Genomic DNA, 22,737 nt, shown 5'->3' with positions numbered 1-22,737 from the left:
TGCCAGGATGAAGAACTGTGTCTTTTGTCATTGGAAATGAAGAAGGATCTACTACTCAATTTAGTACTAGAGCTTGACTTGGAAATTTAGTTTGAAAAATACTGATGCAACAGTGTGGTATACATCATTGACGGAGATCATGACAAGGAAGCAGTCCTGTTTTTAGTCGCCTGGAAGCTGAAACTCGTTGCGAACGTACAGTCAACAACTTTGGGCCATGTCACACTGAAAGTTAAAGCTGTTTAACTTGACTGTCTGCAGAGAAGGAAATGTCACACAGAATGTTGGAGAAAGACAGACCAGGCAAGCTCTTCGTGGGCGGACTTGCTGAAGACATCGATGAGAAAACCTTGGAGCGCGAATTCTCAAAGTTTGGAAGAATCACAGAGGGTAAGGCTTAAGGGGTCTGGAGTTGTGAAGTTTGTGAATATTACATGATTCAGTCGAATCAGTTTTATCTGAAGTAGTTTCAAATGCATTCACAAAGTCCTGACGACTGGGCAAAATGGAATATATGCTTCTGGTATGATTCCATAAGATGAGACAGAGAGTATGAGTATGACAGTCAGCTGTGATTCACTACGCAAAAAAAAAGAGTCCTGAAGTTGAGTGTGTAGAACTAGAAGTAAAGAAAAATGTTCATGTTGAATTTTATTTTAAGAGCTTTTTCAACCAGACGTTATGTTTGAAATTATATGGTGTAGGTGCAAGAGCTTGAAAGCCTGATCATTGTCTATAAATTAAAATGATTCCAGTTAATGAGCTGTGATGAAATGAGATCAGCAAAGAAATGAACTACCTAGGAAAAATGATGTTTCCAGGAAGAACACTGTTCTGTTTGACAACATGTGAATGTGATGGAAAAAGGAGACCACTGACAACATTGAGCAACCTGAGTGATATTGAATGCAACTCATGCTTCTGTTGTAGCCATGGTGATTCGGGACAAGATGCGCCAGGTGTCCCGTGGCTTTGGTTTTGTCACCTACGAGAACCCAATAGACGCTGAGGAGGCAGTCAAACATATGGACGCTAAGGTAAGACTGCGTCTGCGGGGCAGCTGAATCTTTACTAGTTTTGAGTTTGACTCCGACGCGCCAGAGTATGAAACTTCAGAAGCAGGCGGAACCGCACTGCTATCTCAAATGAGAAAGTGATGATGACTCCATGAACTAGAGAACTGAGCAGAAACGGGTGACTGAACAGCAAATGCCTGTACCTGTGGCATAGACCGCCAAAGAAATGAAGGGTGCTTTTATTTGAACAAGTTGATGACTCCATGTACTAGAGAACCGAGCAGAAACAGGCGATGTAACAGCAAATGTTTGTAGCTTTGGTATAGACAGCCAAAGAAATAAAGAAAGAGTGCTTTCAGAGGTTGCTTTAGTAGTGGAGAATCAACTTGAGTATTTTGAGAAAGATGGCCTTTCAATGTACACAGAAACCAGTATGAAAAAGAGGCAGGCTAAAATTGTAAAATTAAAACTGTGACTTGAGTTAATGGTATTAATTGCCACTTATGAGTTCATATACAACATGAAAGTTTACATTTAACAGGTAAGATCTTGTCGCAGTTTCTTGCAAACAAAGCTTCACCAATAAGTTATGCAGACCTGCTTCTTGGATATGTTCCTTGAAGTTGAAGTTCTATCTTCGTGAAAACTTTGTAACGCTTGTCTTTAGATAAAGCTTTATACCACATAATTTATTTATTTCAATTGCCAGTATCATTTTTCCTGCTTTCAGTGTGTCAAGCCAGTACCATATGTCCTGCTTTCAGTTAATAGGGTTTGTTGGCACAAAATGGCAATACAAAAATAACTAACATTTTTGAGTCACTTGAGAAAAAGTGACTATGTAATCGGTCAGTGTTAGTCTGTCCGGCCGGCCGGCCGTAGACACCACCTTAACGTTGGACTTTTCTCGGAAACTATCAAAGCGATCGGGCTCATATTTTGTTTAGTCGTGACCTCCAATGACCTCTACACTTTAACGATGGTTTCGTTGACCTTGACCTTTTTCAAGGTCACAGGTCAGCGTCAAAGGAAAAATTAGACATTTTATATCTTTGACAAAGTTCATCGGATGTGATTGAAACTTTGTAGGATTATTCTTTACATCAAAGTATTTACATCTGTAGCCTTTTACGAACGTTATCAGAAAAACAAGGGAGATAACTAGCCTTTTCTGTTCGGCAACACACAACTTAACGTTGGGCTTTTCTCGGAAACTATAAAAGTGACCGGGCTCAAATTTTATGTGAACGTGACTCATTGTGTTGTGAATAGCAATTTCTTCCTGTCCATCTGATGCCTCATATAATATTCAGAACTGCGAAAGTGACTCGATCGAGCGTTTGCTCTTCTTGTTGAAAATGTCTATCAGAGAGAACTACCGCTATGAATTACTCTTGTCATTGATTCTTTATATTCAGTTGTTCTGAGAAGTTAGCACATTAAGCTCTTTGTTGGTTATTTCTGACCTTATTACTCTTTAAAATTGCACAAAAATTCACTTTGTAAAAGCTTGTATCTCTTTCTGCAGCCTTAATGCTAGCTAGCCGTCACAAATGTTTTGTTGGTCTTAAAAGAGGGGTTCCACTGTATTTAGATCCCCTACACTTCTGGCAAGGATAACAAATCAAACTCCCCCCCGCGGTTTAGGGGGAAGAATTTACCTGATGCTCCCCAGCATGTCTTAAGAGGCGACTAACGGATTCTGTTTCTCCTTTTACCCTTGTTAAGTGTTTCTTGTATAGAATATAGTCAATGTTTGTAAAGATTTTAGTCAAGCAGTATGTAAGAAATGTTAAGTCCTTTGTACTGGTAACTTGCATTCTCCCAGTAAGGTCATATATTGTACTATGTTGCAAGCCCCTGGAGCAATTTTTTGATTAGTGCTTTTGTGAACAAGAAACAATTAACAAGTGGCTCTATCCCATCTCCCCCCCCTTTCCCCGTCGCGATATAACCTTAGTGGTTGAAAACGACGTTAAACACCAAATAAAGAAAGAAAGACAAATCAAACTCCACATGTAGAGTAGGCAGGAAAGGCTGTAAGATCTTTCAGTCCCTTCTGGCTACCGTAACGCTTACAAACTATTTCTGCTTACAGTGGTACCCTGCCTTTTAAGACCACCCCCAAATGTAAGACTGCCCTCCTTGCAGGGTCTTACTTTTTTAGTCTTGCTGTTTATAACCTTTTTAGGACCCGATTATCCAAGATTTTTGTAGGTCTTAAAAGGGGGTTCCCCTGTATTCAGATTCCCCTACACTACTCACAAGGGTAAAAATCAGAAGCCACAAGTGGATCAGACGGTAAGGGCTGTAAGTGTAAGATTTTTCAGTTCCTTTCTCGATACGATAACGCTAACAGGCAAACAATTTGTGTTTACTGTGTTGATAGACTTGTTCTTTACCCTGTGTGTTTAGGAAATCCACGGCAAGAAGCTCCACGTGGAGGACGCAGTGCGGGGCGGCATCATGAGCCAGGACTCCTCCAGTCGCTTCAGCAGGGATGGCGGCGGTTTCAGAGACGGCGGTTTCCGTGGCAGACCCTCTCGTGGAGGTCCACCGAGGGGAGGCCGAGGAGGTCCACCGTCGCGGGGAGGGAGAGGAGGGTTCCCTCCCAGAGATGGACCACCCAGAGGGGGTTCGGGGTATGGTGGGCGAGGAGGCAGCTTTAGCCGCGGAGGAGGAAGAGGTGGCGGACCGATGTCCAGATTTGAGTGAGTTGTGCAGGCTGTTTGTAGCTTTCATTTTTGTGTGCTTTTTTTTCTAAGTCTGATGTTCTTGTGGGTATATATATGAGTTGTTCTTTGCTATTGGTGACAAAACAGTGGAAACTTACTGAAATGTTCAAAATGCAGCTACAACCTGGAAAATACTATTCCTGTCAAGTGGAGCCCTTGTATTATTTGAGTCTAAAAAGAAAATGTCAGGAACTTTTATGGTTCCGACAAAAAAGCAGACTGACTGGTGGGGGTCACAATGGAGTAACCTGCAGTACTTTGTGACACCAAATTTACACAGCATATCTATAAACTAATTCTGTGAAACAATTTGAGTAAACTCCATGAAAACAGAGTGTTTGCTGTTAGTTTGTCATGTATTGAAGAATTTTTGATGTACAGTTTAGTGTTGTTAGGTTCAGTAATTTTGTGACACCGTTTGCAGGTTACCTTGTAGTTTGATCTTTTTGTGGCAACACAACTGCTTACAGCAGGGCAGGGATATTTTGGTCAGTTATTGTTTAAAAGGGTGTAACTTGGAATACCTACAGATTATTAGAATCAAATGCAAACTACTGCTCAAATGTATCAAAACAGAAAGAGGTAACCTGCAAATCACGCGACACCAAATTGCCAATACTTGTGCATGTATTACGCTGTACTGGTGCAATCAATCAAATTATGCTACAAATGAATGTTATAAAGGAGACAATACCAACACAAACAGTTCTGCAACTTTATTGCCAAAAAACAGCGAAGAGTGCCACCTAAACTTCGCAGAACTATTATCTGTGGTCACCTGCGTACGAATGAAACCATTCGAGAATGGCCGGTCGCTGCATAGCTCCCGATAATTTTTAAGTCCTGTGCTCTAAAATAACTATACTATCAACTTTAACATCAATAATTTTACGAAGTAAGCATTAAGGAAACTTGTGCAACTTACCTGAACTTTCAGTTTTCGCAAAATCAATGCGATACGGTTGATTTTCAGGACGAAACCGGTGGCACAGAGACATTTCGCGCGAAAGTAACCTGCGAACGGAGTTACCTCGCTTCTGTGACACGTCATCAATTTTGCCGTACACAAACTTTTCTATGTAGTACACAAAACTCGGGACATCATCACTATTTGTGTGTTTACCCTGCCGTCTTCCGGACTGAGGCCGCACGAGAACAATCCATGCTCAACTGCGCGAGCGAAGAAATGAAAATCGGGGTAACCTGGCGAACGTTTGTGACGGCAGATACGAAAGTCACCGTTGCGAGGTACACGGATGTATATTCACGCGACCAAATATCTTCATCTATCGATAATGATGCCATGATTTGAAAATAAAAATGTGTGTTTGCCTTCCTGGCGCTCAGGCCGGCAAATTGTCTTTCTTCAGTGGATCGGATTTGTGACGACGCGCGTTCGAAGGTTACCAGTTTTTTATCGGACGCAGCACGCGAGCAGGAGAGGGTCAGTTGTCCAAATAAGATTTTGGGCAGTTTAATCCAAGTATAAGTTATCGTTGAATGATAACAGTTATCCTTTCTAGAGCAGCTGTCGGTTTGAAATGTGTTGTGAACATGGCAGGGGTCTGTCATTCCCCGTTTTGGCCGCCATTTTGTGAACAAAAAACGAAAACAAGCAGGAATAAGTGCTACTTCTGTCATATTATTTTCCTTCATGGTGATTTTGTTGATACTGCTACATCAGTAGAATGCAGTAATTATCTTATTTTGTCACCATCATTCCCCGTAATTTAAAAAATTGATTTTACTTGATGTCACCCACCGCAGTCACCATTAGCAAAGAACAACTCATATATAAAAGTTGCTACCAGGAATTTTCAAATAGAGAATAGATTCTGTGATTTTTACGCCATTTGGGGGGGGGGGGGGGGGGAGGGGGGATGATCCTCTAAAAACACTGGGGAAAAGTCAGGTCCGCTGAACCTTGAATCAGGTTTATGTGTTTTTAAACAGTCTTCAAGTGTGGTCCCTGTAATTTAGCTGTACTGATTCTGACATTCACATCAATGCATGGTTTTTGGTTTCATCGGCTGCCGATGTTTTTGTTCCAGGAGAGTTTTTGGGGCATTTTAAATACTAAAAAAGCTGGACCCCAACTTTTGCCGGTTTTTGGAATTTTCCAGGTTGCAGCCATGTCAATGTCATTGTGGTGTATTCATTGCAATTTTGTCTCTCTGTTTTCGTTGTTGTTCATAGGAAGACTTGTTGATGACTATCACTGTATTCTCAAACAAATATTATTTTTCATTCATTGAGCCGATTTCCAACATGCTTAAAGCAAACAGAGAGCATTGTTTAGCAGCTAGTAAAATAGCGCCATTGTCATGCGCCCAGTTACACTAAAGTTGAGAGTGTATGTAGCAGTACCAGGTTCTATAGTGTTGATGTGTCTGTGTGCAGTGGTCGCTCCTCATCCCCACCCATGCGCAGGGACGACTCTCCCCCCAGGTCCAGTCTCATGGGACGGGGGCCACCGGGGCGTGGACGCAACGGCTTTGATTCCGGCCGGGGCAGACCGATGTCTGGCTTTGACAGTAAGTTGTACAGTAGCTGGCTGAGTTTTGTGATGATGTGTCAGACCCATGTCTGGCTTTGACAGTAAGTTGAACAGTAGCTAGCTGAGCTTTGTGTCCATTTATCAGACTCATTGTCTATTTTTCTGCCTCTGCACTGTGATGGTAGGGTCGGTATGGGGCTGTGAGGAGAGTGTGTTGCACAGGGATGGATGCTTCCTTATGGAATTCCTGATAATGTGGAAGTTTTGGGGAGAAAAAAGGCTGGTGTTAAAAAGGTGTTACATTTTGTGCATTGCCTTACATGAAGTGGCTCTAAATGGTGTAAACATGCACCAAAATTATTTATTTTGGGGGGAAGGGGGTGGGTGGGTGGTGTCCCCTGAACTCCAACAAGGGTGCTGCTACTTGACCCTGTCAGGCTTGTTGGTAGCGCGCTGGATTTGTATTCAGTTGGCCGCTGTCAGCATGAGTTCGATCCCAGGTTCGGCGGAAATTTATTTCACAGAGTCAACTTTGTGTGCAGACTCTCTTCGGTGTCTGAACCTCCCCCCGTGTACACTACATTGGGTGTGCACGTTAAAGATCCCACGATTGACAAAAGGGTCTTTCCTGGCAAAATTGCTTAGGCACAGTTAATAATTGTCTACCTATACCCGTGTGACTTGGAATAATAGGCCGTGAAAGGTAAATATGCGCCGAAATGGCTGCAATCTACTGGCCGTATAAAATTTCATCTCACACGGCATCACTGCAGAGCGCCTAGAACTGTACCCACGGAATATGCGCGATATAAGACTCATTGATTGATTGATTGATTGATTGATTGTTTTTTCTTGATAGTTGATTTTCTATTTTTTTTACATTCTTTCCTGGTTGCAGTTTTTGCACTGTTGTACACAGGAGTCAGCCAGTCTTTGGAGTTTAGGTATGTGTCAAAGTGGTGCGATGCTCTGAACACATGTAAACGCCTGAAACCATGTACATGAGTACAGGAGAAGTATGATGTATATGTCAAGAGTAACATGTTCCCTGTGTGTTTGCAGGTAGGAGAGAGGACAGGTACGACAGTGGCTTCACAGATAGGGGTCCCCCGTCACGGTCCCGAGACATGTACGCTTCCTCCCCTCCGCGCGATACTAGTCGTGGCAGCGGTCTGCTGGACAGGTAAGCACTGGTCACCACCCTCACCTTTCCCTCTTGGTGGACAATACCATAATCCTCCGGGTCGTTTCTTGCTGCAACTTGCAGCTAAAGTTAACAAGTGACTTGTGTTATGCGCAAAAAAGAAATTATATTACCGTGTTACAAGCTACATAATATTTGCTTGGTGCTGATGGGGTTCTGTCCGATTCTGTGGGTTTGTAGGTCTACGTGTGAGATCAGTAGGATTATGGTATGATCTCTTTCCCCGTTTGCGTTTCTTTGTGTTGTGTGTTGTTACCATTTCCTTTTACAATCTTAGCTTGTGCGGTTTGAAAGTAGTGCTCATGCTGTGATTGTGAGCTGTTTGTGCAATTTATTTTTATTTTTGGTTTTGTTTTTTGGTTTTGAAAATTGCTTGCTTTCTGAACAAATTGCAGGAAGAGTGTAGTTTTGCGACTTCAGGTAAGTAGTCAAGTGATGAGCTACAGTTGCAGGATGGAAAACCCTTTAGAAATAATGAATAGTATTTTCCTTCACCACTTGTTCAAGCTGGAGTGCACCGAGTGTGAACGAGCACTTACACTGGTGGTGCACCTAACGTGTAGAGGCACACTGAAAGACCCGCTCCCTGTGTTATTTTTGCAGTCGTATGGGTCCCAGTAGAGCCTCCAGGGACTATCCTCCCAGCTCCCGCGATTATGCTCCCAGTACCCGAGATTACCCAACCAGCCAGAGAGAGTACTCCCCTGAACGTGGTGGGACTGACAGGTAGGCAAACTTTCTGTCCTTTTGAGTGGGTCTGTGTCTGGTGAAGGCACACTCCTTGGGTGGCTGTCTGCCTCATTAAAAGGCACACTCCTTGGGTGGCTGTCTGCCTCATTAAAAGGCACACTCCTTCAAATGTAAGCTGTTCAAAGCGGGTATGCAGGAGTCCAGTTTAGAGATTTTGGTCCGGGATAAAGTGTACTCTTGGTTTTTTTTTTATTCGGCACAAAAGTCTCTAATTTCGACTCCTGTATACCCCCCCCATCTCACCATCTCGGACTGTTCAGGCTTTTACGTGGGACAAGACCATCCCTCCCCTCGGACATGCCAAAAATCAACACCCTGGCTGCTTGCTGTGTTGAGATGGTAGTTTTTGTGTGCATTTCTTAAAATGCCGCTAGTGGCCTTTGTGATTTTTGGTATGTGACCAAGTTGGGGGATGGTCTTATCCCACATGAAAGCCTAGTCAGGTCTGAGACAGTGAGCTGAACTGTCTACGTGGGAAGAAGTGTGCCTTTAAGCTTTAACCTCCAGGGGTTGGGTGTAGGCCCTTGGTTTGCTGTGAGTTTGTCTGAAGTATGCCCCACTGTTAGGGCTAAGCCTGCAGTAAGGGAAGTTTCACAGGGTTGGTGGAGGGAAAAAGTGTGTAGTGACTGCCTTTGTGGTGGATGTGTTAGGCCAGTTTGTTTTCCAGGTACAGCTAATACTGCATGTTTGTTTTGGTTCCAGCTTGTGCTTGCATCTTTGGTGTTTATTGTTGCAGGGTTGGCTTGTGTTCAAGTTTTGTGGCAACCTTGTGCTGAGATCTGCAGCATGGGAATGTTTCACCTCAACTGAACTAACAGTTGCTTTGCTTTGGATTTCAGGAACATGATTCTTCACTTCTGATATTGCACTCGAAAATAGTTCTTGACCTGATTCTGCACTTGAAAATAATTCTTAAGATTTTGCACTGGAAAATAATTCTTGACATGATTTGCCCTGGGAAAAAAAATTCATGACCTGATTTTGCACTGGGAAATTGTTCTTAACAAGTGATTCTGCACTTGTATCAAAACATTTTGCACACTAAAGATTGAAAATGGTAGTGACTTTCCTTACTTGCTGAGTTTTGGTGTAGTGGATAGTTAATGGAAGATGGTAAGTGCCATATTTTGGTCATGATAGAAATAGTTCACTTTGCATTAAAATTTAAATTTACCTTCAGTGATAAAAACTTTAGACGTCGGAAGACCTGTAGTTATGCTATGTGAAAGCTTGCTTTAACTTGTTTATTAATTTGTTAATTTATATATTTAGCAATTTAATGTTGGCATTATTGGTTGAGTCCAACGAGCGGTGTCCTCTTTTCTTGCTGACAGGTACTCGTACAGAGACAGCTACCCACAGTCTCGTGGAGACGACAGAGGGGAGGGCTACAGTCGTGGCAGCACGAGCCGAGGGGACTACTTGGCTCCGCGCAGTGACCTGCGCGACTCGCCTCGGGATTCCTACGCTCCACGTGGCGGCGATGGCTACTCCTCCATGTCGTCACGTGACTACCGCGAGCCAACCAGCAGTCGTGGCGCTGACAGGTTTGAAAGGTGGGTGTGTTGGAGTCACGCCAATCTTGCTAAGCCTCATTTTCAGGGGCAGTACGCATGGGATGAAAGTGAGAAACCTTGAATATAAATGCCTACTTCTGAAGTGAGAGCTTTGAGAAAACTGATGTTTTTGTCGAGGAAATTAAGGGAATCCCAACTGAAGATCATAAGAGTAAGCATGGCAAAGAAGAAAAAAAGTTTAAAAAAAAAAGGAATCTCGTCGCAAGTTGGAAAAGATGAGAGTATAGCACACCAGTGTTTACAGACAGCATAAACTCTTGTTTATTTGACTAAGGTGTGAAACACACGGTCAGTCCTCCAGTCAAAGCTGTTATAACTGTCTCGTAATGGATTCAATGACTTACACTGACTTTGCTAGCTCGTCTAGCTTTGTTACTCACCTGTGGACGTACAGCGAGACTGCTAACGTTGATTTGGCTGCGTCCAGTTTGAAAGGGACAACAGTTACATGGGTGGGATTCTTTCGGTATATGCCGGAAATCCGGATTCAATTATGGCCTTTTTTTCTCGCTTTGGTGCACTTAAGTCCAAAATAGCAGGCTACACAACATTTGTTGCCTTCAGGATTCATGGCATTTTTCAGTCCCACCCATGCAATTAAGAGATAAGCCACAGTAGCTAGTTATATGTCAATTAGGTACCTTGTTTGTCGACTTTAAAGACAATAGGTCAAAGTTCTTGTGAATGTTTCGTTTTGTCTATAATTAAACGTTCCATAACTTAACTTTTCTTGTTTGTTTTAGTCATCTCTTTCTACAGACACTAGTAGCAGTAACTTTGCTTCTTGCTCCTCACATTTTGATCACATGCATGCAGTTTATTACTGAAGAAGCTTGACTAGTTTTGCTGTGTGTTTTTTCAGTCACAGAGACTACGAAAGTGGGTCCAGCAGCATGAGATTTTCACGGGAGTTGGACAGCAGGGGACCCCCACGCAGCGACACCTACATGTCCAGAGGTAGGCAGGCATGGTACTCTTCTGCCGATCGGCGGATTTCCGCCGAAAACGAAAATAAAAAAAAATAAAAAATCCGCCCATTCACTTGAGATTATTATTTTTTCTTACTCAAGCCTTGTTATCTTTCACTTATATCCCTCTCAGCTTCAAGGAGAGGGCACTAAACACATTTGAATTAGTAAAAAGTCGTCAGCTTCGGGGGGCGTTGCTCCCTGACCCCCACAAAGGGCGCTGCCCCTTGACCCCGCCAGGGGGCCTAAGCGGCCCCCTGGACACCCGGCTTTATTTGCCTGGGTAGGGGCACTGGGCTTTGGTTTTAACATCTAGGCTTTATTTGTGTGTTCGTCTGCTTGTCTGGATGTGGGGAAGCCTTCTTGCAAAGGAAGAGCAATGTTATGTACCCGCAGCCTCTGGGCTGCTAGGCTGGAAAGAGCGTTGCCAGCTAAAAATAGACTGTGTTCCTCTGTCTTGTTCAGGTCGAGAAAATGCATGGAAATAAAAAATAATGATTGCAAAATAAAGATCTGTTCTTAATCTATCTGTCTGTATTATTTGTTTCTTTCTTTATTACCTTTGTAAGTTGTGCAAACGTGTGAAAGGTGCTGACTGTACATGCGATCGCCGCCGATTGTCGCTTACCTCCATTTCCGTCTCCTCACCATGTTTTGCATCGCGTCTCTAAAATTGCGGTTGTAAGAGTCAAGAACTCATTCAAAGTATGCAAATTACAAGGGTCATATTAACGGGGAGTAACTCTTTCATTACATACAATTCTTTCTGAGACTTTTTGCCCGTAAAATAAAGAAATTCAAGTGTAAAGTTTGGCGTCAGTTTGAACTTGAATATCTCCAAAACTACTGAACGGATCGCACAACAAATAGATGCGCAAGAAAGCTCGTTTTTTGAACAATCCGACGATAATTGTCACGTGAGGGAGACATGCTCCCTGACGCTGCGCGAGCCAATCAAAACCAAGTACCGGGGGTCACATGCATACCGCAGAGCCGATTAGCGTCATGGCGGACCGTGCAAAACCACCACTCGGTGGCCCTGGCAATTTGGATTCGTTTCTTCTCAGCATCAAACCCAGCCTTGGTAAGTACTATATATTTTGAAAGATTAACATACTAGTTGATCACTTTGTAAGTTAATATGAGTAGTTCGGTTTTTTTATCAAGAAATTTGACCGATTTTCCAACTTGTGTAAGCGTCTCCTCATTGAACCTTTCGGCACGAGGCAGTGTTGCCATTTCAGTTCAAAATTAATTTTATTGGTACCGACTGCTTCAATAAAAACGTTTTCATCAAAAAGTATTGGGGTTGTTTTGTTCGTATTTTGCATTCATTTCATCATTTTGTTTATGATTAGTAAGAAATCTCGAGAAATAAAATGAAATTCGAAAACCGGAAGTGACAAAAATCATCGAACTTCGATAGTCAGTGTTGACGATTTTCACCGTATTTCAGTCTTCGATTTATCAGCTGGAAACCGGGAATTCACAAACGCATGTAGCATTTTCTCACATTATTGCTACTTGCACTATACAACAGAGATATTATGGAGTAGCATACACGAATCAATTCTCAAACAGCTTCAATGTTCTTTGAATACACATGTATTATTATGCAGTAAGAATACTAAGATAAGTGTCAGTGTCAGTCTTTTTCTGGTTTCTTTGCATTTTTATCTCGCTTGATCAATTTTCTACAAGCAGTAAGTGTAACTACAGTTTACTGATCTATGCATATGAAGCTGTTTTTAAATTCAAGTTACTAAAGTCAAAGAAGAAGTACTAGTAGTAGTACTTGTCTTGAATCAGGTGATTGAAGGAAAAAAAAGTGGAAACACAAGTAGTGCAGCTCAGCTGTTGTATGTCCATTTACCAAGACAAAAATTAATCCTTGACGGGATCTTGTGTGTTGCAGATGATGTACATTTCCAGAAGATGAAACAAGCCTTGACCAAGACTGGAAAGGGAGCACCGCCAAAGGTTGATCGTGGACCACTCACCCACCGATTAGCTTTGCAACTGGAACTGTTGCGAGTGGAGACAAAGACCACTTGGAAGGACATGGAGTCTTTCTTTCCAAGAACTGTGCATGGGGATCCTTTGGAGGGACTTAGTCTTCGGACTGAACTTGAAGCTACTGTGAAAGAGGCTGCCAAAGTGAAACAACGTGAGGGTGAAGGTGCCGGTTTTACTTTCAGTTTCAGTGACTTTCTTTGTGTAGACCTTGGCCTCAGCATTATGTGCCGGAATGTAGGTGTGCACAGGAGGATGCGCTGAAGGCTGAAGTAATGTACCACAAACTCATCCTGAAGGAGGTATCACCACTTCTGCGTGCAACGGCCAAGCTGCCTGTGCTCACTCGGAATCTCAAGAACTTTTTGACTGATGGGGTAGATGGGGAGGAGGAGATGGAGGAAGAAGAGGATGAGAACGATGAGCAGGAGGAGGGCTTGGATGAAGAGGATATGGACGATGAGGAAGTCGATGTGGAGGAGCAGCAGGGAGATGGAGACGGGGGGATGGAGAGGCTGGTAGACGAGGCCATGAAACAGCTAGAGGAGACATTTCTGTTCAAGGATGTCCGTCCTGGAACAACAATCCTCGTGGGATACGAGGAGGATTTCTATCCTGGGGAAGTAGAGGCAGTCATTGAGGACAGTCTTGCTGCTGTGAACTTCATGGAGAGGTGCTCGGTCAAACAAGACACATACAAGTGGCCGTCACGACCAGACAAGGCCACCGTACATGCGAAGTTCGTGTTGGCTTGTGACCTCCCCATGACCTCTGTGAATGGCAGAATATGGGTGCTGCAGAATGCACCATTCTATTCAAGCCTGTATTTTGCCTTTCACAGAGCGTACTTTACGTAGATCACTAGATGATGAAAAACAGGACTTACCGTTTGTGTCTTCAAGCACTGAAATTGAAAACTCATGCAACATAGCCAAATATGGAACAGTTTATATTTTAAACACATATGCTTCTGCTTACTTATATACACATGTATTCTGATGTTATCATTATTGTATGCTGCCAGAAATGATGTTTTCATGAACTCACATTCCTTGTGTATGCCATTCGCCAAGTGATGTCGTTCAGCGCTACAAGATTGTCACCACTTTATGTTAAAAACAGCATGATAGGTTAGTATTCCAATTTATTCAGCATACCTGAGTGTGTTTGTGACTCTGTCCTGGTACATAGAATCAGCCTACCAAATTTGGTGTGGATCCATCAAGTAGTTTTCGAGTTATCAGCGTTTGAAATAATTGCTCTCTATTTTTGGTCGTTTTCCGTGTGACAAATCAAAGGATGGGTCAAGTTTGAGGGTTTGTGTCTTAAAAGTTAATGTGAACTGTAACTCAGAAATAATTCCTGTGGACAGTTATAACATGAAGTGTTATAAGATTCATTTTCAAACTGTTCACTTCATAAACTTGCATGCTATGATCTTTTGAAAATACAGAGTTGTGCTGTTTTGGAATGTTAATAATGGTGTGTTTTCATGTTTTTGGTGTGTCAGTGCTCATGTATTTCTGTCTGTATTGCTTTCTTTTTCCTAACTACTTACTGTCTGTGTCATAAAGACTGACAAAAACTCTTTTCATCATTTCTATTCACATCATAGAAATTTCTGTATGACCTGAAAGTTGGCCGAAAATACAAATTCGCGCTTACGGACGCGTCGCTCGGATGAATTAAGGGCATATCTCAGGAAATAATCAAGCTAGACACTTCATTCTTTTTTTGTTTTGTTTGTTTTAACCTGCTCTTTCTAAAATTCTGCTTTTTAAACCTCTGTTTCAAATTTCAAATTTTGCCTGCCTGTACCTAGCAATGTCTCTTGGTTTACCAGCATGAAGACAAATTCAAAGTATTCATGAGCATCTCTCTTGATTAGAGAGCGTTTCTGTGACTTGAACTTGTGTGGAGCGTGTGTGGTTTCTTTGTGTGAAGAAAAATTCATAATCGTAAGACTTGAGTGAGTGATCTAATTGATGATTTTATTGAGTCACTTGAGAAAAAGTGACTCTATGTAATCGGTCAGTGTTAGTCTGTCCGGCCGGCCGTCCGTAGACACCACCTTAACGTTGGACTTTTCTCGGAAACTATCAAAGCGATCCGGCTCATATTTTGTTTAGTCGTGACCTCCAATGACCTCTACACTTTAACGATGGTTTCGTTGACCTTTGACCTTTTTCAAGGTCACAGGTCAGCGTCAAAGGAAAAATTAGACATTTTATATCTTTGACAAAGTTCATCGGATGTGATTGAAACTTTGTAGGATTATTCTTTACATCAAAGTATTTACATCTGTAGCCTTTTACGAACGTTATCAGAAAAACAAGGGAGATAACTAGCCTTTTCTGTTCGGCAACACACAACTTAACGTTGGGCTTTTCTCGGAAACTATAAAAGTGACCGGGCTCAAATTTTATGTGAACGTGACTCCCAGTGACCTCTACACTTTGACGTCTGCTTTGGTGACCTTTGACCTTTTTCAAGGTCACAGGTATGTCTTGAAGGAAAAAAATTGAAATATCATATCTCTGAAACTATTCATCGGATTTGATTCAAACTTTATAGGATTATTCTTTACATCAAATTATTTACATCTGTATTGTGTTGTGAATAGCAATTTCTTCCTGTCCATCTGATGCCTCATATAATATTCAGAACTGCGAAAGTGACTCGATCGAGCGTTTGCTCTTCTTGTTTTCATGTGAGATCAGTGTGTTCGAACAGTTGTGTTTGCCTGATCTACAGTAAGAATGGTGTTAGTAGTGGACCCTCATCATTTGTTGAATAATATGATTTCAGACTCTGGGCCACCCAGCAGCAGAGCCTATGGAGGCAGCAGTAGCATGAGTGGTACGTAGTTTTGCTTTTTTTGCGTCTGTCTGTATCACCTTTCGTCGGGCGGTGGTTGTTTGCATTGATTGTTGTCGTCACTGTCCGTTCTTTGCACAAAGCTGGATCTCCTACACAGATGCACATCTTCTGCGAGACAGAGGCAATGAATTGGTTTGTCTTTTGTCTCTGACAAAGCTCTGTGACTGATAAAAATAAACATAGCTCTTGCTACACAAGGCCTACTTCTTGAAACCCTTGTTTAAGCGTGAAATCTGCAAAACGAGGACAAACTGACGCTCGTACCGTAACAAAGATTGTAGAATTGTTTTCAGCAGAATGGTTCATTTCCAAACCAAGGAGGTGATTGCTGATAACATGCTGGTATGCATCACTATTGCATTTACAAGTCTTGCTTCAGCATCGATATAATTCATGCTCAAAACAAATCTCGAACATTGTTTGGTCGGTTGTCATCAGGTCTTCTTCAGCAACTATTCAAAGAGAAAAGAAGATTTCATCATTTTACGGAACTTCAATGGCTTAGTTTCTCTTGAAACTTTGCTTGTAGAAAATAAGCATTTGTACATTTGACCCCCTCAAGATCAGGTGAATATGGAAAAATGCATTAAAATGTTGGACCTGGAGTAATAACATATGTCACTGTTGGTGCGACATTAGAAAATACTCCTTCTCTCAGACGAAAATGACAGGTAACTGTGCCAAAGAGTGAAAGAAAATACCATTGTGTGACACACAAAGTGATCTTAAGAGTGAAGCGGGTGTTAACACTTGCGAAACACTGTTCTGGTCTTTAACATTATTTCCTGATTCAGGATTTGTAGTTTTATGATACAAAAGTGTACAGTAAGATTGTTGAACAAAGTACTAAAAGTGCTGTATACTTATGAGGGCTGTTCAATTGAGAAGGCTTTGCTAGTAATGCAAAGTTTGTACCTACATCGCAACTTCTGAATTTCTCAAAACATAAGAAATGGAGATATATTGAAAGAAAACATCGTCTTCTACCTCAATATCAGCCAAACTCATCCTTAAGTTTGACATGGACTTACAAGTGCTGTCGAGTTGTTCTGAGGTCTTGGAGAAAGCAACAGGAAACAGAGACACTGCCAATTGAAATTTGACTATTTTAACTGAGGCTGCATACACATCAGAAAACCTCTACTAGGCACATCAGTCTGGACACAGGAGAAAACTTATACTAGACAAGTCAGTCTGGACACAGCAGAAAACTTCTACTACACAAGTCAGTCTGGAAACAGCAGAAAACTTCTACTACACAAGTCAGTATGGACACAGCAGAAAACCTTGAATAGACAGATCAGTGTGTACACAGCAGAAAACCTCTACGAGACAGATCAGTCTGTAAACAACAGAAAACCCTACAAGACAGATCAGTCTGTAAACAACAGAAAACCCTACTAGACAGATCAGTCTGTACACAGGTAAAAACCTCTACTAGACAGATCAGTCTGTACATAGCAGAAAACCTCTACTAGACAGATCAGTCTGGAGACAGCAGAAAACCTCTACTTGACAGATCAGTCTGTACACATCAGAAAACCTTTACTAGACACATCAGTGTGTACACAGCAGAACACTTCTACCAGACACATCAGTCTGGACACAGCAGAAAACCTCTACTAGACAGATCAGTCTGTACACAGCAAAAAACCTCTACCAGACACATCAGTCTGGACACAGCAGAAAACCTCCTAGACACATCAGTCTGGACACAGCAGAAAACCTCCTTGACAGATCAGTCTGGACACAGCAGAAAACCTCTCCTAGACAGATCAGTCTGGACACAGCAGAAAACCTCCTAGACAGATCAGTCTGTACATAGCAGAAAACCTCTATTAGACAGATCAGTCTGTACATAGCAGAATACCAGACAGATCAGCCTGTACACAGCAGAAAACCTCTCCTAGACAGATCAGTCTGTACACAGCAGAAAACCTCTACTAGACACATCAGTCTGGACACAGCAGAAAACCTCTCTTGGACAGATCAGACTGGACACAACAGAAAAACCTCTACTAGACAGATCAGCCTGTACACAGCAGAAAACCTCTACTAGACACATCAGTCTGGACACAACAGAAAACCTCTACTAGACAAGTCAGTCTGGACACAGCAGAAAACCTCTACTAGACAGATCAGTCTGTACACAGCAGAAAACCTCTACTAGACAGATCAGTCTGTACACAGCAGAAAACCTCTACTAGACAGATCAGTCTGGACACAGCAGAAAACCTCTACAAGACAGATCAGTCTGGACACAGCAGAAAACCTCTAATAGGCAAGTCAGTCTGGACACAGCATAAAACCTCTACTAGACAAGTCAGTCTGGACACAGCAGAAAACCTCTACTAGACAGATCAGTCTGTACACAGCAGAAAACCTCTACTAGACACATCAGTGTTTACACAGCAGAAAACCTCTACTAGACAGATCAGTCTGTACACAGCAGAAAACCTCTACTAGATGGATCAGACTGGACACAACAGAAAACCTCCACTAGATAGATCAGTCTGTACACAACAGAAAACCTCTACTAGACAGATCAGTCTGAACACAACAGAAAACCTCTACTAGACAGATCAGTCTGTACACAGCAGAAAACCTTCACTAGACAGATCAGACTTGGACACAACAGAAAACCTCTACTAGACAAGTCAGTCTGGACACAGCAGAAAACCTCGCCTCAGCAACATGGCATTGGCAAATCTGATTTGCATGAATAATAGTGGTGCATAAAGGATGCCTGTCTAACTCACTGTTTAATCTGAAGGAGTAACAGGTCACTTTGTAACTTTTGGCCTGTAGAAATCTTATGTTACACTAACACACTGAGAAAAATATGCTGCAATCGTGACCTCAAGGATGATAGGCGAAACATTGGAAGTGCAGTTGTCCAACAGTTATTCCCAATGCTTAAATGGTTCAGTTGAGCTTGAACATTTTAAGCTTATGAAAGAAATAAGATTTACTTGTTTTCACATTTCACATCGTTTTGCTGAAGTAATTACTTTGTCTTCAATCATCATACGGAGCTCAAGTAGACATTGTCTACCTCAAACCTTCTAACATGAATCGTTCAACTAACAAAAGTTAGTAAGCATGTTCTGAGATGGAAGGTGGTTTGATTGAACACTTAAACAAGAGTGGCCAAATTGAGTTCCAAATCAGGCCTGAAAGTGGCGAGTATTTTACTCACCATGGCGAGTAGAAATATGTAACCGTCCAGTAGAAATTTTGATCAACTCGCCAAATGCGAGTAAAATAATTGCTGAAACAAATTGTTGGTTTGGTTAGTACGGTTTGCTCTCTGGCTAGTAAATGTTCAGAATGTGTAGCAAAAGGTTACACCATTTTGTTTTTAACTTTCAGGGCTGCAAATGTGAAATCAAAATGTACTAAAGATTACAAGTATATTTGAAATTAAAATGTTCTGCTCCTAACCTGGAGATAAGACATCACCGTGACATTTAAGCTGAAAATTTCAGTTTTCTACAGACAGTATTGAGAGTGTTTTGAAATCCATTGGTACCACAACATTCCAATCACAGCACATTTGAGGAATCATTCTGGCAACTAAATGTCAAAAGTGGGCATTGAATTGCCCAATCCTTGCAATCGAAATCTGTGAACCAAAACAAGTTGCTGTCAACAGATATCACCTTCACTTTGACTAGCACAAGATTAGATGAAGTGCTTTAACTGCCAAGCATTATAGGAAAATGCTGTGAGGATGCAAGTTCTGCATATTGAGGTGAGAGTAGCTGGGACTGAGGCAGGAGAAAGCAGTGCCAGTGTTATGTTGGTATTCACTGTTACCTTCAGATGCTATACACTGATGCAGACTTCACATATACTCTCAGAGCGTATACATTGGGCCTAAAAAAAAAAATAGGTGTGGTTACGGTAACCCGACCTACCCTATTTTTAGGGGCCGACCCTATAACTTTTTATTACATTTGTCAAAAAAAAAAGAAAAAAGAAAACGAGTGCAGAAAACGCAATGAAAGCAAAATCGCCCGAGTCGCACACTTATTTCCCTGTCAAGTAGGTTTAATTTGTACACATTAGAAAAAAAAGTTTAAAAAAAAAAAGTGATTGCCTACCTTCCTACCCTATTTTTTTGTGGCTTTGTTACCGTAACCACACCTATTTATTTTTTTTTGGCCTTGGCAACAGTGTTTTAGCTGCAGCATTGCTATACTATCACTTGGACATCAGTAACAACAATTAACATCACTTTGCAGTTCCTCATGACAAAATGGGATCAACGATCCTTGCTACATGAGAAAGAGTTGTTGCCTGAATAATTGAGGAAAAAATATCTTTCTCATCTTACACCAGCATGTACTGGACAAAGAGCCAGCATGCAATGAAAAATACTGGACGTCCAGAAACAACACAGGGAACAGACTACTGCCAAAAGAAAGAAAGAACAGTGCATATCTTTCTGTCAACCTGCTTCAGTGCATTGCAAGTGAAGCAAGCAGTTGGAAGTTCTGGCGACATTTAACTACCTTCCTCCCAGAACTTGTACACAAAAACCCAGCTTGCATTTTGCAGCAAAATAAACTGTTAGATTTTGGTAACTGTTGCCTCACACCTAACAGTAACAATATTGTTGCCTTCAACACTGCAATCAAGCTGGATCTGTCATCACTGTAGAGGATTAGCAGGAGCTTATTCTTACCACGAGAAGGCACAAATGGAGCTGATGATTCGTACAACCGAAAATCACAAATGAAGAGTGTTCTTCAGGCCAGAAGGCACAACGGATCAATTCATTGGAAAAGTTCAGGTCTCATTTTCTTTTGAACAGCCCTCATGTACTGATGTAGAATCTGTATCAACAATACACATATGTAGTGTGGATCATAGAAAACTTTAAGATGCATCAGGTGTCTAGAAAAATCACTTGGATGGAATGCTTTGATATTTCAAAAGATGTTTGAACTCTGCGACAGCAACTTGCAGGTAAGGTATTGTTTGCCGAAGACAAAATGCCTTGTATACAGTAACAGGCTCTCCCACAGAGATCAGAAGGGCATTATGTGCTCCCATCGTCATTAAGTTTTCGGTGAATAAGAGGATTTCAGCGCTAATTTGCTACTGAGCTCATTCGGCAGAATTGTCTCTTGGAAGCCAGCAAAAGCCAGTCTTCATTAAAAGAGAAAAATCATTTACTAAATTGTTGGGAAAATCCTATCCATGAAAACTCCCAATGAGATTACTAGTATCTGTTTGACTCTTGATTGTCATGACAGGCTGTCTTTAAGTTGGCTTAAACCGAGTCAAATAGTTGGCTTGTTCGATTCTTTTTTTGGTGTTATTTTAGACTTTCAGAATGCCTGCAACCCAGCTTCCTAAGGTTGTCAAATAATTCAGAAAAAAATTCCATCAAAAGTTGTCTGAAGCACCAATGTTACAGTGTTTACCTTCATTATAGCAAACCTCAGGAACATGTCTCTAGGTTTTAGAGGACAAAAGACAAAACTTGGTGATCTTTTGGCAAATGAAAACAAGAGAATCTGTATGTGCTGTTTGATTCTGCTTTCACGTTTTGCTTTACAGCCTGAAATTAAAAGACACTGCCTGGAAATTGTCTTCAGTTCTATCTACTTAAAACTCTTCAAAACAACTGCTTTCACATCTTTTCATGGGTTTGAATTAGATTAATATCAAGATGTACGTTTTCAATTTGTTCAAAGACATGTGGAAAATTGGCTCAAGAAAGGACCAAAAACAAAACAAAGCTATTTCAAGTTTCCTGTTGAGAACAGGCTAACACACATTTACACCATGAATTGAACAGAACATGATGGTTTTATTGAAATGTGGACCCGTAACAAACCCACTGGAACATTCTCCAGCAAGAGAACTTGAAACAAATTGTGCTAAATCATTGGAAAGGATTGAGTACGGCAGGATGCCTGCTCAAGGCTGAGAGTTCAGTGGGTCGATGACAACCTGTCACATTAGTTACAAGAATGATTTATTGACTTTTACGCCACACTTTCACAGGTTCAAGAGGACCCCCACCATTTTCATCGTCCCGTGGGCCATACCCACCCGGCGGCTCGGATCGTCGCAGCAGCGGAGGAGACAGGGATGGATTCACGACAGGAACACGCAGACCCTCGGGTCCCCCTCCCGCTCGGGGAGGCCCGCCCCCTGCCAAAAGGCCGCGCTCAGATGGTCCCCCGAGTCGTGGAGGTCCTCCCCCCTCTTTCAGGCGCTAGTGCCATATTCTTATTGTAACTTGATGTATACGCAGCGGTGTTTCTGGACCTAGAATTCCCAGCTACCAAAAGGTTGGCAGCTATGTCTTGCACAGATCAAAATGTCTGCGACCCCAAAAATGGTGCAATGGAAATCAGCAGATGTGCGAAGGTAGAAGGCTTGTAAAAATGTATCTGGGTTTTATTGAATGACTTCAGTTTTATGTACAGTTTTGATCTGTGTCTTTTTAGTAGCGAGAGTTTTCAAAATCAGAGATTATTCTTTAGTTTCATTAGTAATGAAGAGATGTTAATGAAGACTATTCACTTGTGCATGCGGAGAGGCGGTCTGAAGAGGAGAAGTGTGGAAAGACAAAAAACGCTGAGTGAAATGAACGCTTTGGACTGGACTAGGTATTTGTATGTTCAAGGAATAGAGGACGGTAGATGCCCTGCATTGGACTGTATACACAAACGACAGTTTGATGACGATGGCGAAGGAAAACCTTTTGAGTTGTTTTTTTTAAGCAACCAAAAGACAAGCTAATGTTGCTGATAAGTGAGCTGCTGAAAAATGTGATTTGACAAGGAATAAGAATTGCCTAAAAAGTGTGACAAAGAAAAAAGAATTGCCTGAATATTGTTAGATTGTGTTCACAGCGTATCTTTCATGGTACTAAATGTGCACATGTGTTGTTCATGCAGTCATCATTCATTGTCAAAGTGGGTTCAGAATCATTTTATTTTAGAATGGGTCTGCAAAGTTTTAATAGCATTGTACCCCAGGAGTCACCAAGTTTGTTTTAATTGCTGTATTTGTGTCATTTAGTGTTGTCTGAATCGGCGAGTTGTTTCATTAAAAAGAGACACAGAAGAAAA

At 41.7% G+C, this 22,737-nt stretch overlaps 2 protein-coding genes and 1 long non-coding RNA gene across 5 annotated transcripts in view; 2 read left to right on the top strand and 1 right to left on the bottom strand.

Moving 5' to 3' along the window:
• The window catches only part of LOC138983859 (uncharacterized), a 410,309-nt gene that overhangs the window by 243,775 nt on the left and 143,797 nt on the right, over nucleotides 1-22,737 (bottom strand). The window lies entirely within an intron of this gene.
• LOC138983828 (RNA-binding motif protein, X chromosome-like) overlaps nucleotides 1-22,737 on the top strand; it is a 23,586-nt gene extending 849 nt beyond the window's left edge. The window contains exons 2-11 of one of the 3 annotated variants that reach the window (XM_070357159.1): nucleotides 262-390; nucleotides 931-1,037; nucleotides 3,432-3,727; nucleotides 6,152-6,285; nucleotides 7,311-7,431; nucleotides 8,056-8,178; nucleotides 9,537-9,758; nucleotides 10,642-10,736; nucleotides 15,569-15,619; nucleotides 21,662-22,737. In XM_070357159.1, the coding sequence (XP_070213260.1) occupies nucleotides 270-390; nucleotides 931-1,037; nucleotides 3,432-3,727; nucleotides 6,152-6,285; nucleotides 7,311-7,431; nucleotides 8,056-8,178; nucleotides 9,537-9,758; nucleotides 10,642-10,736; nucleotides 15,569-15,619; nucleotides 21,662-21,879 (1,488 nt within the window). In that variant the 5' untranslated portion in view covers nucleotides 262-269 and the 3' untranslated portion in view covers nucleotides 21,880-22,737. The remainder of the gene's footprint in view (nucleotides 1-261; nucleotides 391-930; nucleotides 1,038-3,431; nucleotides 3,728-6,151; nucleotides 6,286-7,310; nucleotides 7,432-8,055; nucleotides 8,179-9,536; nucleotides 9,759-10,641; nucleotides 10,737-15,568; nucleotides 15,620-21,661) is intronic. The other 2 variants (XM_070357160.1, XM_070357161.1) reach the window with 2 other exon arrangements.
• LOC138983830 (uncharacterized) lies at nucleotides 11,199-14,567 on the top strand. Its single transcript, XM_070357164.1, has 2 exons — nucleotides 11,199-11,831; nucleotides 12,663-14,567. Exon 2 carries the CDS (start codon nucleotides 13,036-13,038, stop codon nucleotides 13,615-13,617), a length of 582 nt encoding a protein of 193 aa, XP_070213265.1. The 5' UTR covers nucleotides 11,199-11,831; nucleotides 12,663-13,035; the 3' UTR covers nucleotides 13,618-14,567.

This window comes from Littorina saxatilis, linkage group LG13 (assembly GCF_037325665.1).
Source record: "Littorina saxatilis isolate snail1 linkage group LG13, US_GU_Lsax_2.0, whole genome shotgun sequence".
NCBI lineage: Eukaryota > Metazoa > Mollusca > Gastropoda > Littorinimorpha > Littorinidae > Littorina > Littorina saxatilis.
This window is presented reverse-complemented; position numbering and strand designations above follow the sequence as displayed.